Here is a 19,311-nt window from a genome sequence, read left to right on the forward strand (position 1 = left end):
GCTTGGCAATCTGTCACATTACTGATTAGAATATGTATGTGTGTTGTCTGCTCTGTTACAGGCCTATTCCTACAGGCTAAAGAAGTACTGTTTTTATGGGTCCGAAAGATTACTCTTTCTCAGTCTTTGTAGGATTTTTCCCCCCCATTCACAAAGGTACGGGTGTCACAAAATAAAGAAATGAAATGATGGAGAAAATGTTCCACTTCTTAAGGTATAAAACTTGTTAAATGCAGGAAAAAGAACTTTCCGCAATTTTCTGTTTTTTTTTTTTCTCATAAAACTTTCATGGAATATACAAGCCATTATAAAAGAATAGTTATTTTAATAGTTTTTTATTGCTGACACTTAGAATGAGATTACAAAGAGATTGCATTAATTATCTGATGGAAAAGTCAAAACCTGCAGCTTAACACAATGAGTAGATTTGATAGAACAGTGAAACTATCTCTACAAGGAAGGGGTTTTATTTCTCTGGACAAGAGGACTAAAAAGAAATACAGGTAGAGACTAGATAACTAAGCACTGTAAAAGCAGAAAACTTAATTCTATTGTAATGTAAGAAGTCACCCATTTCTGTGGGAAGTTTCTTGCTGTCATCACTGTCCCTATACAAAGAAGAATATCTTGTCATGATAATGCTGAAATAGGAGATTGACTCCATCACATTACATGGGTGCTACTGCAATGGTTACAAAGCCCTTAATATGTGAAAATTTGTCACAAGAGAAGTCTACTTGCAGCTGTAAGGGCCCAGTCCTTCGAGGTGTAAATTCAAAATAAATTCTTGATCTCTCCTTTGGTGCCAGTCGTGCCAGACTGAAAACAAAACAAAAATTCATTCAGGCTTATATTGTGTTTCACTGAGATTACCAATAACCAACAGGACTCCAGACCCAACTTTGTTTTCTGAGAATTACTTAGGGTTTTGTGCAGACTAAGAAGTGAGGGAGGACAGTACCACAATCATTTACTTTTGAATAGAATTATGGGGTTAGAAGCACTACAGCATGCTTCCACGTTAGAGCTGGATACAAGTTTGGTTAGTCAACACAGAAACTCAGAATAGGAAGACATGTTAAAGTCAGTTCTCTGCTTGATGCCTGCTTGGCTCATGTCTATTTTGGCAATAATATGATTTCTTCTCATGGCCAGGGTCCTTTTTTTTTTTGTCTCCATTCAGCGTAGTTTTTCACTGCAATTATGTTTTTCGTATTTTATGGGTTGTCATGTCCAAATATTTCCAGAGCCACAGCAAGTCAGGCTGTTTCATAATAAAACAAGCTTTAGAAAATAATAAGTATGCAATGCTGAGTTAACCCATAAAAAATCGGAGTCTAGAGGGGAAAAAAAAAGTAACAGAACATCTTGCTGTCATGCCTTGAAAAGGCATAATTTTCTCCTACATTAATGAAGTACAGAGCAACTTCTTGTTCATGCTGAAATCAGAGAAGCTATGACACTGTTCTATTGGTTTGCTCTAGCTCAGACTTACAATACCTTAATAGTACAAAAGTATATAAAAACAGAAATGCAAAGCCAAGCTGATCTAACAGAGACAAAAGAATATGACATGCACACATGCTCTCACAAGAAGAATGTTAGCAGTTTTTAGTTCTTGAAGAAGTTCCTAGGTAGAAAAAACAATGTGACTGAGAAATCATCAATTCTCAGTACATATTTATTTGGTGGTGTTTTTATTTTCAGAAATTGAATATATATATATATATATATATATATTCCATAATAAAGACAATTTAACCATGATTTTTTTTCTTACTGAGAAACTAACCATGCTATTGGTCATGTTAGAAGCATTGAGTAAATGCTGCAGCTTTCACTTACTGTATTTTGACCTGTTGATTCATCACAGTCACTAGTAGTACACAGCGGTTCACAGGTTCAGGGAGGGGATTGGCGTATGAGATCTCTAGAGTAGCAGCTTTGTTCACTACAACCCGCCGAGGAATCTAAATGACAAAGACACTTTTCTGATCATTCACTCTTTTACGGTTTTCTAGAGTCAGAGTTCAGTTGAACTGTAAGTAGAGCATCTCTTATATTTGAAGATGAATAAGATATTTGTAGGAGCACTGGAATTTCACACATGGTATGCCTTTGCTAATATGTGAAGTTGGATTTGGAGTTGATAAATAGTGCTGTCAATCTGCTTGCAGTGTTCTATATACAATTTCAGTGAAACAAAATACTGACTATACAGACGTCTCATTAAACCTGTCTGATATTAGGGTTGCTAACTGTGTTTTTCTGGGCACATCATTGATTAAAGTGTTATAACAATATAAACTGTCCCTAATATAAATTAGAATTCAGGGCTTATGTCTGTACTTTGGGAGAAGGCAAAATTGTTTAAATGCAACACAAAGGCTTGCCAACAACTAGAATAAAGGTGGAATGAAAACAATTTCTGTAAACTCACAGCAGTGGAACGTGTCTGGGAAAGAAGAAAGGTAACAGCTGTTCTGAAGAACAGGGGGCAGATTCCAGCAAAGATTCAAAAGTGGTTTCTCACATTATACTGCCATTTTGAGAAAACATACTTTCTCCATTTAAGCATTCAGAATTTTAGAGCAACATCTGAAACTGCAGTCTAAATTCATGCATTTATCCTCAAATTTTCATCTTAAGTTCTGAGCTCCAGAAAGACTCTTTAGTTCTTTCTGTCCATTTAGGACCTCAACGACAAAATTGTTTACCTTAATGATAATGTTTGTGTCCTCTAAAATGATTGTCTTCTCCACCAGCAGCTTTACCCCATGCATGTGCATGACTTCACACAAAGCGGTAACTTGAATCCTTTTGTCAGTAGTCAGGTATTTTCCATAATAAGAATAAGGGATTTTTAACCGGATATGTTTTCCTGCAATTCAGACGTTTATGAGCCATTACATTCTCAAAGAATGCTAAAGAAGAGAGAGTTAGTGTGAGGCTCTTTGAAATTATGGAAGAGAACAGAAGATAAGACAGCTGGAGTCTGTGTATATTTCTTCCTTGTGAGGCCAGTTGTGTATTTCCCTCTACTGATGAATCTTTTGTATTTTAAAAGAACTCATTTGACCCTTACGGTTTGGAATAGAGAATTTTCACCTGAAACACGGAATCTGCTTATCTGCATTTTACTGGGTTCCTGTACCTTTGTATTTTTTATAATTAGATATGTAATCATTTTGATCTATTCCCTTCATATATTCTATTTGTTTAGTCAAGTCAAGTTTCAGAGATCCTATTCAAGTGTTCTGGTCAGCTGCTTACTGTCTTGGTCCTAGTGCTTTTCTGCTGGGGGCGGGGGGGGGATGAAAAGTTTCTTTGCAGAGGTTGGGGATGAAAAAGATCTCTATAATAGTTTAGGCTAGTTTCCACCTTGGCTGGGCGGAGGGGAGGTGATAGGGTGGGGGCTAGTAACCGTAAATTTTAACTTTTGCCCCTGTTAATTTCTGTTAAACTCTGTTATATTGAAGTATTGCCTGTTGAGTGCCAGAAAGCATAAATCAGAGCTCTTTATTTCTTAAGAGTTCCTATACATGTCATAATGACCACAGACACACATACACGTGTGTTGCTTCTGTTGCTATAATATAGACATAGCCTTCTATATAAGAACTCATGGACCTTCAGTTCCTGGTTGAACTAGTGAATGTTTTCAGAGGGGGGAAAAAATAATTGTAAAATAGTCATAAACAATGCTGCTAAGCTAAGATATGGACTAAGTCAATGTACTATGAGGTTGATACAGACATGATATCGACATTTATTCCTTCCAGTTGCCTTCAGGTGACTTTTAATGGCTAAGAGGAGGCCTATATTGGCTCCTTGGGGATATTAAATGTTACCTTGCTTAGAACCGAGATCCACAGATGCGGTTGCCTTCAGGATCTCTGTCACTGCTCTCCTTGTGTACAGGACAGTTGACGCACTCATGTCCACCTTCACGGTCTTGTGGTCAGAAGACAGGTTATTGAGAATTAAGATAAGGGTAACATCTTTGCCAAACACTGGAGGTTCAGCCAACTTGAACTTCCCAGAGATCCCAGGTTTTCTAATGGCCTCTGAAGATCTTTCACGTGGAGGTTCAGTGTGTCCTTCTGTGATGTTTGATCCAAATATCTTGGCCAGAGCCTTTTTGTAAACTCGTCTTTCCTCAGAAGAACCTGGTTGAAGGAGAGAACCAAGTCAGATTCAGACTTTTCTTCCACTGAACTCTTAAAGACTATCAGAATGACACAGGATGTCAACTCTGTACTGCAAGATTTCTTTTTCTTTGGTCAGAATATGGAGTAGTGTGATAAGTGTCACTCTGCTAACCTGATGATAACCAGCCTCTGTATTAAATATGGTTGCACTAAAAGCTTGTGGACTGGAGTATTGAAATACGGCCACTGATTCTGAATGGCAAGCCTCAACTCTTATGAAAAGACAGATACCGAGTGTTTAAGGGAAGATAAAAATATTCTTGCAAACATGACTAAGCCGTTTTTAACCTTTGCTGCTTTGTTTTCCTAAGTACAGGTGAATGGCAATTATTCCCTTTACTGTTTCCCAGTAGTTCTGTTTCTAGAATCCAATACTCTGTAGACTGAGTCTACAGGGAGTACAAACACATAACAACTGAACAGCTGGTTAGCTGATGGCTGGATGTCAGAGCAGAAGCACAGAAGAGCATAGTTCGGTGTATTAGTTAGAGAGGGAGACCAAGTGAGTCACCACTCTTGGGAGCAGAGTATAGTGGCGTCTTCAAAAGGAAACATGAAGTATTGGAACGGACACAGCAGGGAAGAATGTATTTGCTGAGTCTGAGTATGTGGTCATATGGGAGATGATAGGTGTCCAGTGTTAGAGGACTAGTTTAAGGTTTTTTGATTAGAGGTTTGATTGTTGTCCCAGTCCGTCTGCCAGATAAACCAGAAAGCTGCTATCTATTAATCTGTAACTTCCATACTACAGTCCTGTGCACTGTTTTTATGACAGCTTGAGAATTTGCCTGCCTTAGGTAGTAAAACATAACTTATAGCCCTGTTTTCTCTATACACTTCATTTTGTAATTTTCTGTGAGAGACTAAAGTATATTTTGTGCTGTGCCTTAGCAAGGAAACTACCGAGTACACAAAAACAAATATAATTCACACTGTATTAGGAAAGTAGTCTGACAACAGAAGTATTCTCTAAAGGAATCAGAGAGATACCCAAGCAAAATGGTCTACCCATCCTAGCTGCCTAGCACCAAGAATTCTGTAGGAGATGAATTGTGATAACAAACTCTTCCTTTACCTTCTGGGTATTTGTAGTTATAAGTGACGTCCACACGGGAATTGCTGCCCACAGCTTTGGTGCTGATAAACCTGCCAATTATTTCAGTATCACAATAAACTCTTTTCTTAATTCCATCATTGTATACTATCCATCTGTTGCAATCAGCATTCACCTCTGTATATACAAATAATGTGTCATAATCCAAGTCTACGTCGCCTTCTTTGATAGCTATGACAGATGCAGGACCACACTGGAATAATCCTAAAACATGAAAAAAAGCGTCAAACTTCATTAGTCATGCTTAGTTTGGGGAAGCAATATTAAGTCATGATACAGTTACCTTTGCTTTGTTCTTGCGGAGTCGCATCTAAAACTTGCCATCCATTGTATTGTGTTCCCAGGTCTGGGCGAATAAACCAGCTTTCATTCCAGACATGATAGTCCCTGGAGACAAAGAACAGTGTCTAGAAAGCATGGTAATACAGAGGCATACAAACTTCCAATTTGAAAGGAGAAGGGAACTGTGGTTTTTAAAGATTTCCTAAAATGTGATACGAGCTGTCCGGAGACAGCAACTCACTGTCTTTCTCAAAGTACAGATTTACTGCTTGCTGTTGAGCTGTAGGCCTCTGAGTAAACAAATCAGCAAACAACAAAAACCCACAACAATAACAAAAAGAAGTCAACAGCTTGCTTTTGTAATGATATGAAAGATTTAGGCTGTGGATATAGGCAACACTTGGGGATTGGGCTCAGTAACCTTCAAATGTGGGAGTTGCTAAGTTTAAAAGAAATTTATCAAAGCTACAATGGAATAAAATAAAACATTAACGAAGTACAATAGTCCATCTATAGTAGTGTGCAGCAGGAAATGTTTAGAAACAAGCTAAGAAGAGTATGTGAATTGAATGACGCCTGCCATGATATGCCTTACTGCTTTCTAGCAGTCAGAGTTGAGACCACTAGGTTAATGGTTATTAGTCATCTTATTCTCTACGAATCTCTCTTGTCCTGTTTAAAACCTCTTTGAGTTCCACAGGCTAAAGGAGAGGATAGCACAAAGGATTGGTTAATCGTAAGTCACAGGAAGACCCAGAAAAGATGCTTTGTCTGCTTTGTTCAGAGGCCAATGCTTTTAAGGAAGTTAGGGGATGGAAAATGTTCCCATGTTGTTCAGCCACATACGCTCAGTGGGGAAAAAAAACAACACACTATGTAAAAGTGAAATTTTGGCTAAGCACAAAAAGACTGAGTTATGTCATATACCCTTGGGTAAATGGCTGTAGCTAGTTCACGTTCTGATTTGAAACTGGGGAGTAAATAAAGTATAAAATGGTATAATATAAAAAAAATCATGTTTTTTTGGCTAATCAAATTTTGGGGCTTGAGTCATGATCGTAGATCACTTTACAGTTTAGAGCACTGGACTACGAGGCCTCAGTAATCAAGTCTGGAGAGTGTTGGGATTGTTCTCTCTTACAGCTCCCATAAAGGGAAGGGCCAGCTAAAGGAGTGCTGGAAAATTTCTTGGGGAGGCTCCTATCTCCCTGAGGAGAATGGCAGGCCACTCTGAGAAACACAGGCTTTGGATATGTAACGAAAAAGTTATTGCAGCAGTAAACTAGTTAGGAGCATGGAAGGTACACAGCTGCATTATTAGGAACAGTCTGATTAAGGGTAAATAAATCAAAGACTCTGAAGTTGGTACATTCTCAATGGAAACATATGTTTTTCTTAAAAAAGCTGCAACTAGTCTGAGGTCTGGGACTGCAAGAAAACTTGTTGCTGTTTTTTGTTTGAAGTAAATGATGTAAAAAGTAAATGTTACCCCAAATCCGTGCAATATGGTTTCTTTCCAAATGGGTGGCTAGTCTATTAATTTAGATGTTTGTATTAAATATCCTTTCTGTTGCTTTTGTACTACTAATGCTCATGTTTTTTGATCTCATAAATCCTCTCTCTAACTGTAGGTGAGATGCAAAAACTTAAGTTTACCACGTAGAATCCTTGCTGATATTAAGACTCTTCCCGGAGCTGTCATAGTATTTATCAATGCTGAGGTTTCTATCCACATCATGGGCAGAGTTAAAATTTGAAATCAAACGAGTTGGAATCCCCAAGCACCTCAAAACTGAAATACATTAAAAACAAAACAAAAGACTCCAGTGATTACAGATATTTTAGAAACAGTTGTTTCTAAATATGTTGTGGTTCTTCAGCATTTGCAGTCTTCAAAGCATTATTCCTCTTGTAGAATTAATTGCTTTGTAGTTCTGACAAAACCACAGGTCACATGTTGCCTCCATTTCACCATAGGCCTTTATTCTCAAAGCTTACCTGTACACATCACACCTGCAAAAACCCAGCACTGGCCATATTGAACAGGTTTGTAGTTGTCCTGACGCCATTTCTGGAGGATTACCACACTGCCATCCCATCTGGATGGATTCTCATGTGAATGGAAACTTCCTTGCCACTTTCCAAGGAGAACTCCATTATCATTATCATTTCCATTGATCTAAAAATAGGCCAATGGACAGAATGGGCAAAATCAGCTGTGTGTAATGCACCATATCTAGTTTTTTTCAATTATATTGCTCAAGGATCAGGTGGTTAAGTCTCACTGGGGCAGAGACTGCTTTCCATGTGCAGAGTTTAGATTAAGTTGTGCATTTCTTACCATAGAACTGATTACTCGGCCCACATATTTAGGATCTCCTCTTCGGGATACATCAATGGCTGGGTCCTGACGATAGTACAGACTCAGATCAAGCATGGTGAGACAGATGTTTAGAAGCTGATCTTGAAACTGTGATCAGATAGGAGAAATGTTAAAGAAATAGTTATGCTAACAAAATTACGGGAGATTCCACTTCATTTCCTTCTTTTTTAGCTATTTCAGCTCAAAAGTGGCAGGAATAGTGAGGCACAAAGATGGTAGTGTGTGGTTGGTTCACGCTGCTATGTTGGCTAAAGCCAGGGATAACTAAAACCAGAAATCTGGCGCAGTGTCTTTGGCCGTCAAGGGAAAAAATGACTGCAGTAAAACCGAATCTGGCAAGCTTATTCTGTCTGCAGTTATTGGAATTATATCAATGTTGGTTCTATCCCATTGTAACTGCATTAAAAAACAGTGGGTGTCTTGGATCCACGTTAGTATATTTTCAGTCATGCTGTGGATGCTCTGATCGCAGATGAGGCCCGTGGTACATGCAGAAATCAGTCCTAGCTGCAGTGCTGTGCTAAGTCATCTCTGAGACCTAAGTCCTACATGGTGCGCAGTGAGCAAACCACAAGTAGAGCTAGCCAGGTTTGTCCAGTTTCCATATACATAAGTATACTTATCAAAGAGGCAAACAATGGCAAGAGAAAATGATATTGGAGACAGAATGAGAGTCCTAATTAATTCCTTACAGCTTACCTGTCCATAGTACCATCCTCTTGCTTCAATGTACTTTGCATTGCCCACAAAGATAATTCCATTTTCATTTAGAACATATTCCTGTCTCTCGTTTTCATTAGCCATGTAGACATCATCACCTGAAAACAAAGTTGGACGTGCTTTTACACTTAAAGCTGGGAACACTAGCAACCTTAGGAAAAAAAACTTTATCTTGACCTAACATAAGGAAGTAGCTTTACTATTTGGAAAACAGTATCTCATTGCTATAACTCCCTGGACATGTACGGTCCAGTGAAAATACCTAGTTACTGTTTGGGGGGGGCGGGGGGGCAGAGGAAGGGAAAGAAATGCATGTTATATTACTGTGATTCTTTCCCCCAATTTTTAGTGTAGCCTTTTTATATTATACAAATGTTCCTTGTCTTTATGTTGTAGTTTTGTGGAGAAGATGGAGACATGTCCAAGTTAGCTCACTGCCTTATTGGAGTAGTTACAAGCAGAAGACGCATTTGAAAACAATCGTACAGATGATAATGATATTTTACTCTATTTTCTAGTGATCTTAACCTTGTTTTAAGAGTCCAAATCACTATCAGAAATGTTATTAGGATATCCTGCTGGACCATTCACTTTGATTTCATTGTTGCTCATTGGTCGCCCTAGTCTATGACACAGTATATTGCTGCTATGAAAGCACTGTCTTCAAACAGATTTCCAGGTTGTTTTGTTCTCTCTTTAGGTTAGTACTATTTACTTAGTGCTGTATTCAATCTCGTAATATTTAAAATTATTTTCTGAAACTTCAGGATTTAAAAAAATAATTTATAAAAAAGTTTTCTATTTTACTGAGTCAATTTCTTTACCTTCTCATAATGAGCTCCCTTCCCTCCCTGCAAGTAAAAAGAATGTGTAATTTATTTCACAGAATGATTTAGATTGGGGAAGGGACCTCTGGATTTCATCTGGACCAACCACCCTGTTCAAGCAGGGATACCTAGAACACAAGCAGGGCTACCTAGAATAGGTTGTTGAGATGAATTCTGAAGATCTCCAAAGAAGGAGTCTCTAGCACCAATGGGCAACCTATACCGGTGCTCTGTCACCCACACAGCGCAGAAGTGTTTCCTGCCGTTTAGACAGTACCTCCTGTCTTTTTTCAGTTTGCACCCATTGCCTCTTGTCCTGGCACAGGGCACCACTGAAAAGAGCCTGGCTCCATCCTCTTTGCACCTTCCCTTCAGGTATTTATAGACATTGATGGGATCTCCCCTGAGCCTTCTCTTCTCCAGGCTGAACAGTCCCAGCTCTCTCAGCCTCTCCTCGCAGGAGGGGTGCTCCATTGATGATCTTGGTGGCCCTATATGGGATTATCTCCAGCATGTCCACGTTGCTCTTGTACTGGGGGCCCATCACTGGATGCAGCACTCCAGGTGCGGCCTCACCCAAGCTGAGCAGAGGGGGAAGAATCACCTCTCTTGACCTGCTGACAATACCTTGCCTAATGCAGCCAAGAATACCTTTAGCCTCCTTAGCAGCATGGGCACACTGCTGCTCATGTCCAACTTGGTGTCCACCAGGACCCCCAGGTCCTTTTCTGCTGCTTTCCAGCTGGGTGACCCCCAGCATGCCCTGGTGCCTGGAGTTCCTTCCCAGGTGCAGGACTCTGCAGTTCTCCTTGTTGAACTCCAGGAGATTTTTGTCAGCCTGCCTCTACAGCCTGTCAAGGTCCTTCTGGATGGCAGCATGGCCTTCTGGTGAGTCAGCCACTCCTCCCAGTTTTGTGCTGTCTGCAAGCTTACTGAGGGTGTCTTCTACCCCCTCATTCAGATCATTAATGAAGATCTTAAAAAAAAGATTGGGCCTAGTATTGACACCTGGGGTACTCCCATTGTTAATGGCCTCTAACTACACTTTGCACCACTACTACTCTCTGGATCAGGCAGTTCAATCAGTTTTCAATCTACCTCACTCTCTGTTCATCCATCCCATACTTCAACTGCTTCTCTATGAGGATCTTATAGGTAATAGTCTGAAAGACCTTACTGAAGTCCAGGAAGATGACATTCACTGCTCCCTCCCACCTCATCCCCCATCCATCAGACTAGTAATTTCATTACAGAAGCTTATTGGCTTGGTCAGACATGACTTCCCTTAGTGAATCCATGCTGACTACTCCTGATGATTATCTTCATGTACCTGGAAATGGTTTCCATGATTAGCTGTTCACTTCTTATTCTAGTAGTTGACTGTACATTCCTTCAATAGCATCAGGATATAATGCATTATTATCAAAGGCTGGCTTGCATGTATCTTAAAGAAGTTTGCCTTTACTAAAGTCTCAAAAGGACATTGAATGGTAAAACATCACTTTTGCTTTATCTACAGGTTTGAAACAAATACTTGAATTGAATTATTAAGCTTGTTGGCTTATTACCATTGTAGGAAGATCAGTGTTTTCTGTGTCCAAATTCTGTGCTTATTTCAGATACACAACCTGTGAAATGAATTGCTTTCTGCTTGCTAAACTAAAAATTTTAAAGTAGTTTTTATCCAGAAGGTTTTTCTTGTGTTCAGTCATGATAGTAGCCCTGCTCTGAACTTGTTATACTTCATAGTTCTTGTTCATGAAAGATGTATTGAGAATATTCCAAGTGAGATCACACTACCTCCTTGTGCAATGCCATTAATACTTACATATCAGAGGGACTGTTTCCTCTTACCCGGCTTAATATTGCATTTACCTTTTTCAGAGCCACTTCACTGTGGTTCTCATCCTTTGATTAAAAAGTACTTTCATGTTACATGTGATTTCCAGCTGGTGAGCCTGTCATTGGAATTCTTATTTCTCCCTGGTCTTTTATTTTCTATTATTACATCTTATCCCTTCTCTAGCACTCCAGTCCCTAAGGTCATCCAGTTATTTTTGTGGTATCCCAGTCCATCTGTCTATGAACAATGCCACTTAATGTCAGCGTTACAAAGTCAATAATAAAGCTTTTGATAAGTGTGTCCTTTCAGATGGCGCTTAAGGATCCATTAGCAGCTTTTCTCTAACCCACTGCTTTTCCTTTCATCTATGGTCCTGACTGTTTAGTTTTAGGTAGTTCTTTACTGATACTACAGTTTATGAATTAATCCCTGTCTTTTCCAACTTAGTGACTAAGCTCCCATGTGGAACACTATATACAGACTGTTTCTGCCATTTATCCGTTGCTGAGAATATATTTTTTTCTATATCCTATCTACTGTGACAATTACTGTAGTGGTAACATACCCTCAAAGTGAACGTGTTCCTGTCTGTCAGGATCAGAGAGCTATTATGCTTCGCAGAAGCTTGTTCAGCCACATCCTACTTTAAGGATACTCCCTTTTTATTTGGCAGTGGTCACTGTGTCTGATAAATCTGGAGGACTCTTCTGCAAAATCATTAGTTTTAAATTGTAAGGTCATAGCTTCCTTTTTCTCAGGTTTCCTCTAGCAACAGTTTGTCTGGTCTTGGAAGTACCACTGTCAAAGACTGACAATTTTAATGTCCCTGCAGTGTGGTTCCTATCACTTAGAAGTTATGCAACAAGTGATTTTTCAGGAGGTTCTACAGAAGTTTATTTTTTTCTTCAGGACTGTCCATGCAGAGACAGCCTGAGTTTCCTCAATATAATTATTTTCTGTCTTCCAAGACATGCCAAACTAATTAGCAGATTCTTGTTTTTTAATCTTGGCTCTTGACATACTTCTTAGTGGCCCCTAACTGACATCTGATCACATGAAAAAAACAGCAGATGATGGTGATAACTTCTCTCTTCTTACATAAGCTGTATAGTCAGTTGGCTGGATGAGAACTCTTTAACTCCAAAGTGGTATAGTTTACGGCTAATCTAGGTTTCTGTCATGTATTAGCAAAATCAGAGCTTAGGAACTTGCATTTCTTCTGCGATATGCTGAGGCTGCAGAAATAAAAAATGGGAGTGGCAAGAGATGTCCATTTTTAACCCATGATGAAAGATACGGGAAATACCAGTCTTCCTCACACTAGCCCTCTATCAGTTTATAACGCTAGTTGAGCTATTATCTTTGCAGGTAACATCTACAAAAGCAGACTTGCTTTGATTTAGGTGCAAGTAAAGGACATCACTGTATGCTTGTTCTGAAACGTACGTGCACTTACAAAAGTCTGTCAGCCCTCATCTACAGAAAGTGATCTGCTCAGTCCTGAAGAAAGAGTCCGTTATGTAATCCTCTACAGCACATTCCCTTTAATTAAAAATAAATAAATGGGGGGGGGAAGGGAGGAGGGCTGGTGCATTTTTAATGCAGTTAAAACAGATCTGTGAACGCATGGCTAAGATTGCTGCCCCCAGAGACACAAAGAGACATAACTTGAGGGAGCAAGCTTACTGTGCAGATAGGAAAGCAAATAATTCAGTTATGTTCAAGAGCTATGGCATCAGTACCTACCTGGGCACCAAGGGTTGAAAAGCATCACAAACTGCCCTAGGAATCTGGAGAAGATCTTGTTCCCTGAGGTTACCTGGAGGATGAGATTGTATCGTCCGATGATGGCATTGGCTGGGCTAGATATTGTAAAACTCGTGTAGCCAGACTCACTGGATCCTTGGACAGCACTCCAGCCACTTGCACCCACCTCAGAGAGGTTAAATACAGCCTTTGTATGGTGAGACTCTGAGGGGGATGGCCCTGCCAGAAGGAAGGGATGATTGATTTGCATTATAGAGTGTGGTTTCAGTATTAATCTCACACTTGAAATGAGCACAATTGGGGGCGAGGGGGGAGTATTAGAAATACATGAAGAAAAATTAAATTTCTAAACAGAATAAGGGGAAGCTAAAAGGAGTAAAGACTTACAGCTCTATGAGAGCATGGAGTAACCTAAGGGAATGTTACCTATTTCAGTGACAAAGGCTAGGCTCTCCCCAGGCTGCTTTGGTCTGTTGAAGTACAAAGTAATAGTGAACGCTTGTCCTCGCCTCACAGTCAACTCAGTGTTAGCATATCTGTCAGTATGGTGTGCACCTGCATTTACTGATGGCTGCCAGCTGATATGTGTTGGTGTCAGATCTGTAAAATAAGAGAAGACATTAAAAAGTAGCCAGTGTGGAAAGAAGTCATTTATTCCAGGTGGAATGATGAGATTGTTAGCAGCAGTTAGCATTTACTGGAAGAAGGATGGATAAAGAGCAGATGGCCAAATAAATTGATTAAGTCTAGTGGTCAATAACAAAAAAAACCTGTGCTTGGGTTTTGTTACTGCACTATCGTACACCAAGAACTCATTTACTTCGTAGACAGTATAAGATACTGTTTTATCACTGGACTTAAAAAAAAAAAAAAAAGCAAATCAGGGTCATTTCAAAGTTGGCACCAAATAAAGTGGCTAGCAGCCCCTATACATTTTCAACATATGTATTTTTAATATTCTAGAAATGGCTATTAGGAGGTGTTTTCCTGCTTACATTCTGGTGCCATCTGGTCTACAGTAGGGAAGGATACATGGTGATAGTCTGTCTTTTACAACTAGTCTGTCTCTTACATGCATTGGAGCTTTTGACAAAGAAAGCCATCTGACTAAATTTAGCTCCATCTGAAGTTACAGCTGGCCTGCTTGTGTTTCTATTCTCATAGACCCTGCCCTTATGTCCTAGAGGAATTCTGATGACTTAGTGTGCTTGTAGTTCTCTGATATCAAATGTCTCCCTGCATGCTGTTATCGTGGTCTACAGTCTAAAACCCACAAAGTGGCATTTGCCACCTTAAATGCTATATTAGCATTAAAGCACGTATGATTATGTATATAGCATTTATAGCATATATTTTATGCCAACGTAAAAGCAAGTATTTATATGATTCTCTTACCAAGAGTGTTTTCCCTTCTCTTGCTCATGCTTTATTGCCATGCTCCAACTGGTACAGTTATACTGCTTTAGGAGCTCTGAGAGGCCCTGTGTTTGTCCTGTGAGACTCCAGAGAGTACATCTGGGGCATTGTATTGCAAGTACCTTGGGGAAGGTTCTACAAAATAATTTTTAGTGCTAGTATCACAGATGCAATGAGCTTTTTCTGGGGGGTGGAGCGGGGGGTGACACCACCATTACCATTTTAAAGGAACCTCAAATGAAAACAACAACAAACAACGAGTAGAACGGATGGATTAAGACAGATTAAGGTTTGTGGCACAATGCAGTATTATGGCAGAGATCTTCAAAGAAGCTTCCAACTCTGTCACACACCATAAAGCACAGCAATGAAATATGAAGTCAGATCTGAAGCAATATAGCTGCATATTAAAATACAGTTTACATACAATCTTTAAATTTCATTTTCTTCCTTTTTTAATCTGCCAAAAAAGTGAAGTGCTATAATTAAAATCAAGAAAGAAGGATTTTTTTTCTTTTAGTCCAAGATCATATAGAAGTAGAGTGAGTAACTTCTGATGGGCTGAAAGAGACTATCTTTAGCACTAATATCTTGGACAAACAAGAACTGCATTAGGCTGTTGCTTACCCCGCAAAACAACATTTTAAAAACTGATTTGAAAAAGTTTCTTTCATCACTGAATAAAAGATAGAGCTGCTTTCCAATTGCCCAGGTCACCAATCATTCTAAATTTTGATCTCTGCTAATACTAAGCAGAGAGATTCTCATTACCATTTTCCTTGAGTGTGGTTTCAGTGCTTCTTTGAATCCCATCTATAAGTTCCATGCTCACGGCTCCATTAAGATAGATTATTTTGGTTTAACAAAATTAGTGTAAAGTATAATGTGTGTGAAATAGCATTTTTAAAAATAAAGAGTTTAGCTAGATTTACGTGTGGTGACATTGAAGAAATGGGAATTTTTTTTCTCTCTTCCCTCCCCTCTCCTCCCCCCCCCCCAACATCTTGTGCTAATCTTGAAAATTACTTTCAAACAGATCTGATAATAACAACAAAACACTGAAAATGAAATGCAAGAACAAATTACAATATAAAATTTCCTCTAGATAAGACATCTCTATGCAGATACCTACGGGGCATATATCTTAAAGAAACAGTCCCGAATAAAGAACCTGCTGAAGGTAAGCAAATGACATACAGAACTCACCCGCCATTCCCTCAACTTATGTGAATCGCATACACCTTCTACTTTGTTCTTCAAGGATGTCCAATCCACGTTAATCATAAAAAGAAAAAAGCCAGCAAGCTTTTTGTGCTGTCAGCTGAAATTCAACAGAGGCAATAGGTACTTAGCAGTTGTTATTAATACCTGTAGACTTGTCAAATGAATTGACTAGTTACTATAATATATGTAAATCTAATGCCAATGGTACTGCTCAACGTGGGTGTAATTACGGGAGGAGATACCAAAATTATTTACTCAGAGGAAATGCATTCTCTTGGATTCCAAGACAAGTAGAACTTCCTACAAAGAATAATAGGTGTGCCATGAATAAGTTATCTTCAGGGATGAGGAAACAGGGAGCGTGGTGGGACATATGAACCACATGAAGGAAAAGAGGCATTTCCTGATTACTTAACTTCCAGTTTGGTTCATGTCACTTCTGGTTTTGTTTAACAACCATGAGCTTTTTTTTTTTTGTCTCAAATTAACTCAACCCCAACACCCCTGGAACAAATGCCTGTCTACCTGATTTGTTAGCCAGCTCCACATTATCTATTTAAAAATAAATAAATTCTTATGAGCAAAACAAAAGCGAAACTACGGAGCACAAGTAGCTTCTATCAGTGCAAACTTTAAGGTCTACTTAAAAAGTGTACAGGTAATAAAGTGACGTTTTTATGGGGATGAATAATTATCTGGTTAAGATTCCACAGCTCCACTGGTTATGTTTTAGTACTCAGTAAAGACTTAAACAACAACAAAAAAGTAGTCTGAATTTTACAATTACAAAGGAAATAATTGAAAACAAGTAGAACTTGAGCTCTAACAATTGCTTCTAAGGCAGATTTAGAAACAAACAAACAAAAAGTCTTCTTGCAACCTTTTTGTGAATATCCCTGTCTTGAAAGAAAAACACTAAATCTTTATGTATTTGGCAGTATGATATCTGCTATGACCTTGTATATCTCCACTTACATTATAATTCAGAGGTCCTTCCTCTTCTTGGAAGTTTCTGGGATGTTCAGTCTCTTAGAATTTATTTCAGGGATCTTCTTGAACAGATTTGATTGTACAGAGCTGTTTTAGTTGGTCTTCTTCTCTTATCCTTAATTCATATTCCTTGGAAACCAGAAGAGCCACAAGCCTCTGATGTTACTTGATCTTTACACGCAGCCCTAGTGATAAACCACATCGACCAGTTCTTTAGTTCATGTGTTCAGTACTTACAGTGATTGCTTCAGACACTGCACATTGCTCCCTCTGGAGCATGACTATTTCCTTTCTTCTTCCTTGCTACTCATACAAGCAATTAAATCTCAGACCACTTTTTCTGTCTCAGCAGTAACCACCTCCTTTACCTCTGCATGACACACCCACAGCAGTGTTCACCAAGCCACCAGAAACTTTCAGAGTGGCCTACATCCCAAATTGACACCTGACAGTTGGCACCTTCACCACACCAAAGCATCAGCAGCTGCTTTTGTAATCCCTTTGGAATGCAGCAGTCGTGGTTCCTATGTAACTAACGACTTAATAGTGTCACAGGTGTTTTTCATAGCCCAATTCCACCCACCTATAATCCCAAATGGCTCAAAATATTTTATTCCTTCTTTTCCCTAGTTCCGTGGCCTTGAAATTGCTGTGCAGTTCTTCAGCTTTCTAAGGAAAACATAATTTTATATTTTTCTTGCCTCCTTAATAAGTTGTTGTTCAGGTATTGCACTGTCATAACCTTAGAGTAGCCATATTGCACCTTAAACTTGTAATGTTTCTAGTCTTTGCTAGAAAGAGATCAGTATAACTTCCATGGAAATGTTGCAGAATCCTTTCTGTGAGTCTGTATCCCAGTAGGTACACATTTAATTAGACACATCAACTTTACGCATGTGTGCACTAACACAGGGGGAAGCGTGTTGCCTCTCTTTAATTCACCTAGAGGTCCCATTCACCACATTCTGTCTTTTCTGCTACTGCAAATCACTTGACTTAGCAGAGTCTGGTGGTTTTAACTCATAAAAGGGATGCAAAAAGAAGTCATTAAGAGTATATTGACATTGTGAGTGTAAGGCTGTGCTTGAGCTTGAACTGTCATCATTTGGTCGATGTGATGAGAGCTTTTGCCTCTGGCAAGCCTTGAAGAACATCAGGAGAAAAACTGTGGTTTGCTTGTTCAACCTCTCTGTAGTCCATCTCATTACATAGCCAGTATGCTGTCGTACTGACGTTACGTGACTGGCACTGGAAAACTAAGTGACTGCAATCGCCCTCCTAAAGCACTCTTGCAGGCTAAAAGGACAAAAGGGGTTTATAGCTAATCTGAGTGTTGGCTGCTTATGTGACAATGAGCATTCCCTATTGAAAGTCACACGTACTCTGTGCTGTGGGGTAGAAGTGTGGGCACAGAGCTGGCTCCAGGCTCTTGCTAAGTTTTTACCGGTTCCCTGGCCTTGCAGTCCAAGTACAATAGAGCAGTAGCTTGATTTTCCATTCACTTCATCTACACAGCTCATTTTCAGCCAGATATTGACTTACTGTTGTATAATTATATAATCCATAAACCCAGTCACTCAGTGGGCTACACCTAGCTCTAGGTCCTGGAATCTAGCTTTTAGCTTTTGTTTCCACTCAAAGTACTTCTCCACCTGCCAGACAGAGTTGTGTTGAAAGAACATTTGCTATTACACATAATGTTTAGCAACAGGAACTCGAGATGTGGAATTCAATAGTTAAGTTAATTATACAATTTTAAATGAAGCCTAAGACACCTTTTATTAAGACACACCTCTTTACTACCATTTTTGGGCCTCACAACACCCAAACAAATTTGAAAGTACTCTTTCCCTTGCTATTTTTTTTGTTTGTTTGTTTTTCTCCATGCTTTTGGTTTGTACCCATCTACTGATAAAGGGTTTAAGTAAACTGTACTAAATCTGAAATCTGATGACCTTGATATTAACCGGACTCTGTATTTAATATATTATTTGCTGATAGGGATGGCTTCCTGACTCACAAACTATAATGAAGAGTTTCTAATTTTTCTCTAGGTAAAATATCCCTGGTCTTAGGATTACTCTCCCTTTGATTCCCAAAGAGGAGTATCAGCAAGTGAGGGAAAAAAATAAAAAAAATAAAAAGATTGAACTGTCAATTATCCCAATTTGTTTGTGAAATGGCTCTCAAATTGGACATCATTCTAAATTCACTTAGAACATTTTTGTCCTGTGATTTGCAAAAAGAGGAGAAAGAGAAAAGAATGTGTCTAGATAAGTGCTCAAGTTACAGTGACAGACTTTACAGGAGGGAAGAAAAAAAAAAGACGACAAAAGCTAAATAGTGTAAATCATGTACCTAATCCTGGCTACTTTCTTGTTCCATGGTTGCAGTGAAGGGGAAACACTGCTTTGCAAGTCCGCTGAATAAGGCTTTGAATATGTAAAAATGTATTTATGAATGTTTGTGTAGAAACGTCTGGAGCCAGAAAGAATGATTTCCGAACATAAACAGATGAAAGTCAAACAAGCAGT

General features: G+C 39.0%; 1 protein-coding gene across 2 annotated transcripts; it reads right to left on the reverse strand.

The window, feature by feature from the left end:
• Positions 1–328: 328 nt before the first annotated feature.
• Positions 329–16,787, reverse strand: LOC121078949 (protein-glutamine gamma-glutamyltransferase 6-like). Of its 2 annotated transcripts, XM_040575683.1 has the most exons (15): positions 16,763–16,787; positions 15,770–15,884; positions 13,574–13,747; positions 13,314–13,366; positions 13,127–13,199; positions 8,690–8,808; positions 7,949–8,077; positions 7,606–7,786; positions 7,264–7,399; positions 5,609–5,712; positions 5,287–5,529; positions 3,852–4,169; positions 2,718–2,881; positions 1,846–1,970; positions 329–819 (listed from the first exon to the last, which is right to left on the reverse strand). In XM_040575683.1, exons 2-15 carry the CDS (start codon positions 15,774–15,776, stop codon positions 669–671), a joined length of 1,977 nt encoding a protein of 658 aa, XP_040431617.1. In that variant the 5' UTR covers positions 15,777–15,884; positions 16,763–16,787; the 3' UTR covers positions 329–668. The 2 variants fall into 2 exon arrangements, with proteins under 2 accessions (XP_040431617.1, XP_040431616.1); XM_040575682.1 differs by having other exon boundaries at positions 330–819; positions 13,127–13,366.
• Between the last annotated feature and the right edge of the window lie 2,524 nt (positions 16,788–19,311).

The sequence above is a fragment of the Cygnus olor genome, chromosome 16 (genome assembly GCF_009769625.2).
Source record: "Cygnus olor isolate bCygOlo1 chromosome 16, bCygOlo1.pri.v2, whole genome shotgun sequence".
Classification (NCBI taxonomy): Eukaryota; Metazoa; Chordata; class Aves; order Anseriformes; family Anatidae; genus Cygnus; species Cygnus olor.